Here is a 12,078-nt window from a genome sequence, read left to right as displayed (position 1 = left end):
GCTACCTGCAGGAAAAAGGAGACATCTTAATTCATTAATTTTAGTTACTATTGTGTAATTAGGATAGCACAATAAATGTGTCAGGATTCCTTTCTTTCAGCAATCATATTCACCAGTTATTTTTATTTATTTTATTTTATTTATTGTTAAATTTATATGCCGCCTTTCATTAAAAACAATCCCAATTTCTTTGCATAATCAGTAGAGAATTGTACACCAGTGTGATCATGGTTTTGCTTCTACACTGTTGTCATGTCTTTCTCTCCCAGATCCTTGCACACAGAATTTGGCTCAGTGAAAGAATCCATGACAGCATGAACTGTATCAACAAGGCCATCTCCTCTTTGTCCACTTTTGTTATCTTCTCAGAGCAGGTGTACTGTTAGTTGATAAGTCATTGGCACAAGGAGTAAGTCTTGGTGATAAATGTAGGCACAAGAAAATGTCTGGAGAGAAGAGAGTGGCTGAAGAACAGAGGCAGGAAGATGAGGGAAAACATGGTACCATAATAATAAAAAGCCGATAAATCAAAGATAATTTCCTAGAACTAGAGTGCCTAAGGCTTCAACATGCATCTATTAATTGTCTTTGCACAATCCAGATTGTGTGGATGCAAGGCAGGAGGAAAAGCTACCCCGGTTTGTGCTTCCACGCAATAACTTCTACCCAGGATTTCCTCTTACCTTGCTTCCACACAACCAAAAATTGGGAGTACACACAGCTCCCGAACACAGGTAGAACACAATTTTTGAATGTATGAATGACCTCTCAGTGTATTATTCCCAACAAACCCTTAAAAGAAAAGAGGAGGCTCCAATCAGTTCTTCAAGGGCACAAGGAAAGTTGGGGTTTTGCCTCTCTTTAACACGGGCAGCATTAACACCCCCAAAGGTTGGATGTCTTGAAGCAGCAAGGCTTCTGGCAAGAGTCATTTGTCCCAGTAAATAGTGGGCAGTGGGGAAATGACTTGAATAGCAAGCCAAAGGTTGCCCAGTTCGAATCTCCGCTGGTATGTTTCCCAGACTATGGGAACACCTATATCGGACAGCAGCGATATAGGAAGATGCTGAAAGGCATCATCTCATACTGTGCAGGAGATGGCAATGGTAAACCCCTACTGTATTCCACCAAAGAAAAACCACAGGGCTCTGTGGTTACCAAGAGTCGACATCGACTTGATGGCACACTTTACCTTTATGTAATAATTAGAGGTGTGCACAAAAACAGAAAACCTGGTTCGGCTCAAAGTGAACCAGACTGTGTCCAGTTCGGTTTTGTGCACACTTGAATTGGGTCCGGTTTGGTTCAAACCAAACCCAGTTCAAGTGGGCTTGAAGCTCTACTGGTAAGGGGGAATCTGGTAAGGTTTCTTCTTTACCAGTGAAGGGTAAGTGGGGAGCAGGGGACTTCACTAGCTGGGAAAGGAGAGGAGTATATTTTTACCTTTAAAATGCCACCAGCTGTGGCAGCTGTGGCGGCCACAGGGGTGGGCGTGGGTGTGTGGCCTCCCTAAACCCTCCCCCTAGTTCAGGCAGGGCCGGTTTGGGCCCAGTTCAGACCTCTTCATGTATGTGGAGGTCAATAAAATGGCCTCCGCACATGCACCAATAAAAAAATATAAGCTAAAAAAACGCAAGCAAACATTTTGATGTAATGCAATTTCGGTATTTGTTTTAACTTACATGTTTTGTGTAAAAATCTGTAAGTTATTTTAATATCTTTTGCACATTAAAGAGGTCATTTTGAAGTTTGTCTTTGGAACAGAGAGGTATTTATACCATACCTATAAAGATTTCAATACAATCTTGATTTTTTTTGTATTGAAAATATCATATCACATATGGATAGTGTATATCCTTATATGAAAGGCTCCTAAAACCCCAAATAATAACTGTGAATCACAAAGCACATGATAAACTTCACAGACCAAAACATCAGTGATCATGCCAACACATTTCACCAGCAGTTCAGTATGCGGTTATGACCCAGTGTGGACTAGTATTCCTAGAAAGTGTGAAAGAGGAGGATGAGATGTTACTGTACCCAAATAACAGCTCACACAAATATAACTCTGAGACAGTGGATTCACACAAGGTCCCTCTTTCCCTGTAGTAAACAAGAACATTGCAAATGTTCCTGTCAGTGGAAAGGGGATTTTTGTCTGACTTGAGCTCACTCTTAACTGCTGCACTGCTCACATTCACATACCAGCAACCTGAGAAGTTGTTTCTATGGCAGAGAGTTAGTCAGATCAAGCAACATCTATCAGAGTTAGTCAGATCAAGGTCATCATGTCTATATTGGGTCATTTGGGGCTGCCACCTAGAATTAAACAGTGTGAACAACCTTTCCTTATCATTTTGATGCATCTCTGTCTTCAACTGCAGTATATACAACCCCAGTTCCACTGACTTCAGAGAAGTAACTGAAGGAATTCTGAAGGTAAAACATATTTTCAAGATAAAATGCATTAAAGTAAGAGTAACAGTTAGATATATCAATAGAAGGATGACAGGGAAGAGCAAAATTGTAACCTCCAAATCATAATACAAAGAAAACCGACCAAAACTCCTTAAATCTTTTCTTCTCTACCTTTTCTCACTGTAAAATTCAGTTTGATCTTCAATTGCTTTAGAGCTTGATGTGCTGAAAGACATGTCAGTTCATGTAGCTTCTCATCCAAACATTTTCAGTCTTCCTGTGGCTCTTGCCACAATTCTGTCTAAGCTTGATTCTAAAAGCCTGCATCCGGAATGACAATTGGAGCAATTCTGTTACAACAGGCGTGGAGGAAAGAGTAATTTAGCTTCTCAGCATCACACTCCCAAGAGTGCAATACACCTGATGGGGAAAAAAAAGTTCTTGGAACTTTTACTCCTGCACTGTTACATCTTTATCAAACAGAGATCATTCACCTGTGCAAGGCTAGTTTCTGTACATGAAAGAAGAGCATATTTCACAGACTGAAACCACTATTTAATATTATGTCAGATTTATATTGTCCATTTGCTGGTTGAAGAACGAAATAAAGACTATGCTATGCTATGCTATGCTATGCTATGCTATTTTGTCCAAGTTCTCTTGACAGATGATTTAGGATCAGGCTGTTAGTTGAAAAAAGGGAATGGTGGGGGAGAATGGAACTGGGGTCATCTCCTTGATGATGATCTCAAAGGTTTGTTGCCTCTCCTGAATCAGATTTGACTCTATTCCCCGCTGCCATCACCTCAATGAGTCATTCAGGGAAAGGAAAGGAAAGGGTTGATAGAAGCTGAGGGCAGAGAAGCCACCAGGAAGCTTAGGTTCCTCAGCTGGTTTGTCTTCAAACTATCAAGCTGGTCTTTCATTTTGGGTCAGTTGCCAGGAGAACGTTTACAATTATTATTCTCTTAAGGGTGAGTCAGATGAATTGCATTCCACCATCATAACCAGAAATCCAGGGAGCAAGGTAAGTACCACAGCTCATTTAGAAAAATGATTAAAACATATTGATTTGGGAATGTGATAGTGTAGGAAAAATAAGTTTCAGGATGACCCACACAAACTTTGCTGTAGAAGGCATACACAATTAGGAGAGGTACACTAAGACTTATTGTGGCCATTTACACAACCGGGCAGGCAGAGGAACGGGCAGGTGTGGTGAAGGCTGCACAAAGCTTACTTTCCCCCCAGATGGGCCATGGAAAGTTGCTGGGAGTGCGAACTGTGATCCCAGATGATCCACTGCTGTGGCAGGCAGCACAGTAATCCGGAGGCTGGGATGACATGTTGCTGCCTCCAGGTATCCCATAATGCGCTGCACACCCAGCCAACTTTGGTCCACTTGCAAGTGTTGTACTTTGACTCCCATCATGCCCTGCTGTGATTGACAATAGGGTGGTGGGCACTGGAGGCCAGCCACAGCTGTGAACCCACTGAGAAACAATAGAATTTTAGAGAAGGTACCAACCTTTTTGTATAAATTTGGCCACACCACAGTCTTCAGAGCCCTCGGAAAACCATCATTGTGCCCAGAAGCAATAGGATTTTAAAAATTCGAATGTTTGCTGTCTTTGAGAATGTACTGATGCATTTTCATTCTTTTAGCAGTTCTTTCCTGCTATAGGTGCAAAATATTTTTTTGGGGGGGGGGGAATCAAATTGTCTACTTTCAACTTCAACTTTATTGTTATTACAGCCAACAGCCTCTCATTACAACAGAACCACACAGAAAACTATACATCTCGTCACATCAGTGGCATCAATAGAAATTACAATACAAACAATACAATAAAAGCTACAGTATCATACATAGGAAAGTTTCAAATAAATAAAATCTGTTCACCCTCCTAATGTATTATGTCCACATCTACCCTCTCAACATTTCTTCTGCAAAGTTTACTTGCAATGCAAAGGAACTTGGCAACTCTTGCAAAGATGAAATCATCCAAGTCTTTGAGTAAAAACTCCTCTCTTTCCTGACCTGAGGTCAATCTATGATCTCTTAAAAGGGGAGCAATTGACTACTTTGGGTGCTTCATCTTTATTCTTGTAACATACATGCAAATTTTCACTGCAGTGCTTAGTATCCCCTTATTGCAAAGTCAGAAAGCTCTCTCCACTTGGTAGGTAGGTAGACTATAATCCCACCTCTGGTAAATCCCTTCATCTACAGCATAAGGAACAGAGAGATCAAGATTGAATTGTGGAAACTGTTAGATTTAGGGCATCCCTCCAAGAAAACGTTTATTTTTATTTTTTTAATAAAGTTTTTTATTATTTTGATAGCAAGTTGAGATAAAAACATAGTTAAGTCCGGACTTTCCAAGTTACAAATAGTAGTACAAAATGCCAATATGTAGACATCAGAAAACAGAGTAATAAAAATGTGTCTATGAAGTTTAAGGGAGAAACCCTCGTACAAATTATAAAATAATAAGGACCAATGAGAAAATAACAAGGACCAAAAAAACCCAGAGTAATACAGCTAAGACCAAAATTCTAATTAGAGACTAAAATACGTAAATGCAACATTTCAAAACTATTTCAATAAAAAACTTAAATTAAAATAGAAAAAAGAAAAGCAAAAAGAAAAGAATTATCTAACTATAATAAAATTAATAGTGGTTAAAGATCTCTATCTCTATCTATCTATCTATCTATCTATCTATCTATCTCTAGGTTCAATACTTAGTGTGAAAGCATAAATGTAGATTACTATTGTGGTTGTCTCAATGTTAAATATATGTTTGAGTATCTATTGGGGTCTATTAAGAAAATATATAGATAGATAGATAGATAGATAGATAGATAGATAGATAGATAGATATACACACCAGTTAAATTAAATTTGATCTTTCCCCATCCAGAAGGTTTTCCTTTAACATACATCTTCACTTTCCACTCCAGTTAAAAAAAAACCTTACAATGAGCAATATCTCTGCACAGCTAATATTTACCCACAAAAGATTTTCTAGTCCCAAGAGTTACTCTCAATCATTGCTTATCCAGGAGATAAGGTTACAATCATAGTATAAATCTTTCTTCAAAAACATGATGCCCTATGGAGAAAAACCTTAAAGATGCATTAAGACAGTCAAAATGAATAGAAGAAATGAAGGTGTGTAATGAATCCTCATAAGGATTCATTGAGTGGAAGTTATTATACATCAAAGAATCTGAACACTTGAAAAATAGTGACCACACATTTTGCTCCACAACTCCTCTTCTATAAGAGCTGGAGCTTAGCTTTTTTTTTAAATGAAAGCCAGGAATCTGGGGGAATTAATAGGACAGATCTTAAACCCGAATAGATTCAAATCGAATCAGCCGCGATTAGATTTGTACCCGAATCTAGCCAATGGACCACAAGGGTGATTCGTTTTGTCTCCAAATCTCCAAAATCAGCTAGATTCAGGTACGAATCGATTTGTATATGAATCAATTTGCACATCCCTAATTCCAAGTTTGCATCAGAACATTGACAGAATCATCGGCAGAGACAACTTGAAACCCTTCCAAGGCTTCTTGGAATCCCATTGGATCTAATAACCTTCTTAGGTGAACCAACCTAATGTGTTCTTTATCCCTAAAGAGGGTGGATGCAAGTCCTACTTTAATGAGATGGTGTTCCCTCCGTGACAATGGGGAAATAACAGGCATTCCCACCCACAGAACACCACCCTGATCAAAATAAAGGATCAAATCGAGCTGTGACCAGCAACATGCATTGGTCCAGAGACCACCTGGGATAGTCCCATAGTCGTCATGGTCACTATGAACTCCTGAGCCACTCATGACAACCTGGACAACCTAGTGAACATTGAAGTCCCACAACAACAACTGCAGGCATACATGTACTGCAGGCACATGCATGCAGACACTGCAGGCACATATCCTTTGTAAAGAAAAAGTGTGCCGTCGAGTTGCTCCATTCTGTAACCAATGCTTTTTAACATCTACGTGAAACCACTGGGTGACATCATCAGGGGATTTGGTGCAGGTTGTTATCAATATGCTGATGACACCTGCATCTATTTCTCCTGTCATTGATATCAGGAAATTACATTATCCCCTTAAATGTGCACCTACAAGCAGTAATGAGTTGGATGAGGGATAATAAACTGTGCCTGAATTTATTTATTTATTTATTTATTTATTTATTTATTTATTTATTTATTAGATTTGTATACCGCCCTTCCGATACGGCTCAGTGCGGTTCACAACATGATATGACCACATGAATCCAAGCAAGACAGAGGTGCTCATTGTTGGGGGTTGCAATCTGCTGGACGGGATAGAGCTTCCTGTTCTGGACAATATTACACTCCCCCCCCAAAAAAAAACCAGGTTCATAACTTGGAGTGTTCTTGGACTTGGGTCTCACCCTGGTGCCTCAGGCTTCTGTGGCCAGGTGCGCTTTTTATCAACTGCAAATGATTCAACAACTCTGCTCATTTTTTGAGGTGAACGACCTGAAAATAGTGGTACTCAAGCTAATAACCTCCAGGTTGGACTACTGCAATGTGCTCTATTTAGGACTGCCTTTGTATATAGTTCAGAAACTTCTGTTAGTTCAAAATACAGCAGCCAGATTGGTCTCTGGGGTATCCTGGAGAAACTACGTTATGCCTGTTCTTGCACTTGTTTCTGATATGTTTCTGGGCAAAGTATGGGATATTACCTTTAAAGCCCTGAATGGCTTAGGATTTACTTGAGAGCAGACCTTTCTCTATAAGATTCCCACTGCTTATTAAGATCATTGGTGCTTATTAAGATCATCAGAAGGGGTCCATATTCTGGTGCCACAGGTTCATCTGGTGGCGACCTAGGACCAGAGCTTCTCAGTTGTTGCCCCTATGTTGTGGAACATGCTCCTCGTGGATATAAGAGGCTGGCTTTAATTTTTTTTAGCCTGGCTTTTAGTGATATCTAGTTTTAGTTTTAATTTGAGTTTTAATCTGGTTTTTAAATGTGTGTTTTTAGATTGTTTTATTGTGTGTTTATCATTTTAATGTAAACCTCCCAGAGCCGCTTTAGGAAGTGCAGTAAATAAATTGAATGACTGAATGAAACAAACAAACAGACCTTTGTTTCCAGGTGATCTCTTCAACAACCGAAATATATCTGCTTTCTAACTGGACATTTTTTTTAAACTGCCTCCCTTCTTTTGTCTCTCTACTAACGGTTTCCCAATCTTGGCTGCAGGACTTTTCTCTACTAGACACTTAATATGTGCTTTAGTTCCTTTTTGCCCACATAATATTCTAAACCCAAACATAACTCTATCAGTTTTATTCTCTAATCTCATCTCATCATAGTACCCCATCTGAGGATTGCCAGCTTGAAGCTGCTGTATGCTCAGAGATGTGTCCACAGCAGAAGAGGAGGGAGGGAGGTGAAGACCCTACTCCTCTGATCCTGATTGGCTAGCTATGTGCTGAAGCTCACTTTACCCTGACTCAGTGATGGCCGGTGAGGGCAGCACTATTGGGGCAGAAAGAGGTAACTTTAAAAAGTAATTACTGGCAGTACCAACAGCATCTGCAAGCCACCATGAGCAGCTGCACCCTGTCTGACATCCCACAACATGACTGACATGGCTCCAGTAGTCACCTGGCCTCTGTGCATACGTGGAGGTCATTTGCTGGTCAGCAACACCATGCTGACCACACAAATGGCCTCTGTGCATGCACGGAGGCCAGGTAACTGCTTGATCCATGGTAGCCACTACATGGGATGCCAGGCAAGGTGCCGCTGCTTGCAGAAGCTTGCAGGTCCTGGCAGTGCTGCTAGTAATTTCATTTTAAAGGTACCTCTTGCTGCCCAACATCAGTGCTCTCACCATCTGCCACTGCCCTGACTGACAGGCTTCAGAAAATTAGCTTTGAGTACTCCCATTGAAATGAATGGGTAAGTAAACTTGTCCCATTAATTTTGATGGGAGTAGTACTCTTGAGTAACATTTTCTGGATATAAGCCAGTCACTGGAGTGGCCTGTCTCAGAACTGTAACATTTGTGCGTGTGTTGAAGTTTTGTGATGGAAGAGCTACACTTGTTTTTTAAAAGTTGGGGAACCTTGGTCTAAGCAATGTTGACCAAGGAATGCAGGGTTGGAAATGTTTAAATTTCCTCTGCATTTCTTCATATTCCCAATGTGCAGTCTTTCACTTTGTGGAATACTGGGAATTATGTAGCCAAAGAGGGAAGAAAATAAGGTAACAAGGAATGAATGACAGAGAAAATAGACTAAAAAATTCAGAAGGACATATTGATAGAATTAATAATAGAATTACTATTTGCTGTGTATTGTAAGGTTAATAAGATTCAGTGAGAACAAATCACATACAGAAAAGCGTACAAGAACATCTCACAGAAGAACTTCTCTGGACATCATCTTAGACAAATGTAACAGCTTCCATAATGCAGTCTTGATCTCTTTGTTTCTCATGCTATAGATGAAGGGATTCAGGAGGGGTGGAATTATGGTATATATCACAGAAACAATTATGTCCACATCAGAAAAAGTGTTAGTGGGAGGCCTTGCATACTGAAACATTCCGCTGAAAAGAAGCAGAGACACAACAATGAGGTGGGGAAGGCAAGTGGAGAGAGCTTTCTTCTGACCCTGCTCTGATGGGATTCTAAGCACTGCAGCGAAGATGTGCATGTAAGTAAATATGATGAAGATAAAACATCCTAAACCATAACTACAGCCAAGGGCAAGAAATCCAATTTCTATTAAGTTTAAATCAGAGCAGGAGAGCTTTATTAGCTTTGGGACTTCACAGAAAAACTGATTGACAATATTAGAGCAGAAGTTGATGGCAAAAGTGCCCCCTGTGTGCAATGTGGCATACAGCATACTGGCAATCCCTGCACTGACAGCCATTTGAATGCAGGCTCCTTTGTGCATAATTTTCTCATATTGGAGTGGTTTGCAGATAGCTACATAGCGATCATGTGCCATTATTGTTAGAATGGAAAAATCTGCTGTGGCAAAGAAGAAATAAAAGAAAACTTGAGCAACACATCCAGAAAAAGAAATTGACCTGCTGTTCATGAGGGAATTAGCCATTGATTTGGGTACAATGACAGAAATTGAGCCTAGATCCAATATGGCCAAATTAATTAGGAAGAAGTACATGGGGCTGTGCAGGTGATGATCAAAGGCAATTGCAATAACAATGAGAAGATTTCCAGATACTGTCATCAAGTACAATGCTAGGAACACAAAGAAGTAGAAGATCTGAAGTTCCCGAACTTCTGAAAATTCTAGGAGCAGAAATTTGGACACTGAAGTGTAATTCTGCTTGCTGTCTTCAGTATGCATTTGAATACTTCCTGTGGGAGGAAAAAGGAAAGACTAGGTCATTCATTAATATTGAGCAACCACTTAACCTTTTTAGCAATCCAATCCATCAGATATTGCTTTGCATAATATACAAGCAGTTGTGATGCCTACATCCTTTCCTCGGTGTTTATGTGATAGTCTCCTTCAGACTCTTGCATTTCTGTAGTATTTTCTCGAGGAATTTGGCTCTTTTAACAGTATTTTGATTTTGGAATAAAGTATGCATACCTCTTAGCAGTGCCATCCATCTCTGTGATCCATGATGCTTAGTTGGGGAGCTGCTCTGGGAAGAGCAGAAGGTTTCAAGTTCCCTCCCTGGCTTCTCCAAGACAGGGCTGAGAGAAGTTCCTGCCTGCAACCTTGGAAAAGCCACTGCCAGTCTGTGTAGACAATACTGAGCTAGAAAGATCAATGGTCTGACTCAGTATATGGCAGCTTCCTATGTTCCTGTGTTCCTAGGAGTCATTCTGATCTTGGTGTAAAGAGGCTTCAGCAGAATTTGGTATTTCAATATGGAGAGCAACGTGCATTCATATGAAGAGTTTGTAACCAGTGTTTTTCATTTGTGTCCCTTTATCAAAATCTTGCTGAGCTTCAGAAGAGAATATACATTGGACAATGATGTACATAATTTGAGGACTCCTGCCCCCAAAATTATGATGAACTCAAATGTCCCTAAGCAGCCCTATATAGCAGAATATTTTCAATAGAATCATAAAGTTGGTTGTAGATGTCACTTGATACCAACAAAACTAAGCAATATCGATGCACAACACAGGGCTAATGCTAATTGTATAACATGATGAAGAATATGAGGAGGAACGTCTGAGAGACTAACTGATTGAGTATGTTGGGAGCATTCATAGAGGAGAGTCTTGAATCATGACTTTGCCACCTGGGGCAGTTTGGAAGTGTTTTCTTCCATCCATGATAGATGCAACATCACATTACTGTTTGCATGCCTACAATCATATCTCAACACCCCTGCAAGAGCTTCCACTTAAGTTCAAACAATTCTTTTTCAATGTGGAGGCAATTCACACTTTTAGCTGTGAATCACTAAGTAATGCAGCATAGAGTGAAACCTGCATTGTGACTCTGCTGAGAATTTTAGGGGATGAAGCATTCTTTTATTTCCTATTGGTACAATTGAATTTGAGTAGCCTCCTGAAATTTAATTTAAGTATCAACCTAGCACAAAAGTATATGATGACCTTCCCAGACCAAAACACAAGTATTCATCCCAACATATTCGGTGGGTGTTTCAGATCCAGTTTTGCTCTCATGAAGTGATACTCAGAATCCCTTTAAACTACCACTCACACAACTGTAGTGTTGGATGAGTGAACTCACACAAGTTTCCCCTTTCCCTTCAGTGAACAGTCCACATAATTTGAGGACTCCCCCCACCACCAAATTATGATGAACTCAAATGTCCCTAAGCAGCCCTATATAGCAGAATGTTTTCAATACAGTAATAAAATTGGTTGTAGCCACTAAGTTTTCTATCAGTGGAAAAGCAACTGTGATTTACCTCGAGCTCTACAAGCTCTTGCATCTATAAAGCAAGCAGTTGTTGTTTTTTCTGTTGCAGAGAGTTATCTAGATGAAGTAGTGTCTGCATTGGCTCTTAATACCAGACCAGACCACCATTGTTCATTTAAGTCAAACAGTGAAGAAAGAAAGAAAGAAAGAAAGAAAGAAAGAAAGAAAGAAAGAAAGAAAGATGTATATACCTATAACTTTAACTATTCCTATGTTTATGAATGATAAGATATCACTTAAACATTTGTTGTAACAAGAAAATGAAATGTGTTCTATTATATTTAAGTCCCAGTGACTTCAGTGACTGGGGAAATTCTGAGGGTAGAATAAACTATGAATAGAAAACATCTGTTGAGAGAGAGAGAGATGGAAGATGATACAGATAAAAATGATATACAATTCTCCTTAACCCTCTAATTATGGTAAAAAGTAAAACCTACCAAAAGACCTGAAAATATTTCTTCTAGATATATATATATATATATATTCACTTTGCCCTCCAGAATGATGTGGCAAAATTTGGTTCAGTCCATGCATCATCTCATCCAAACATTGTCAGTCTTCTTTTGATGCTTGCTACATGTCTAAATGTCAGATTTGTGTTGACACCAGCTTTTCAAGGGCTGCTTAAATGGGAAGGGATTAATGGAACAACTGTTTTGGTTCACAGCAACTTACTCCCAAGAGTGCAGTGCTGGAA

The 12,078-nt window shown here is 39.6% G+C and overlaps 1 protein-coding gene across 1 annotated transcript; it reads right to left on the bottom strand.

The window, feature by feature from the left end:
* Positions 1-8,849: 8,849 nt before the first annotated feature.
* LOC128331070 (olfactory receptor 14I1-like) lies at positions 8,850-9,812 on the bottom strand. The gene has a single exon (XM_053264433.1). The coding sequence runs from the start codon at positions 9,810-9,812 to the stop codon at positions 8,850-8,852; it is 963 nt and encodes a 320-aa protein (XP_053120408.1).
* Between the last annotated feature and the right edge of the window lie 2,266 nt (positions 9,813-12,078).

Source organism: Hemicordylus capensis, chromosome 6, assembly GCF_027244095.1.
Source record: "Hemicordylus capensis ecotype Gifberg chromosome 6, rHemCap1.1.pri, whole genome shotgun sequence".
Classification (NCBI taxonomy): domain Eukaryota; kingdom Metazoa; phylum Chordata; class Lepidosauria; order Squamata; family Cordylidae; genus Hemicordylus; species Hemicordylus capensis.
This window is presented reverse-complemented; position numbering and strand designations above follow the sequence as displayed.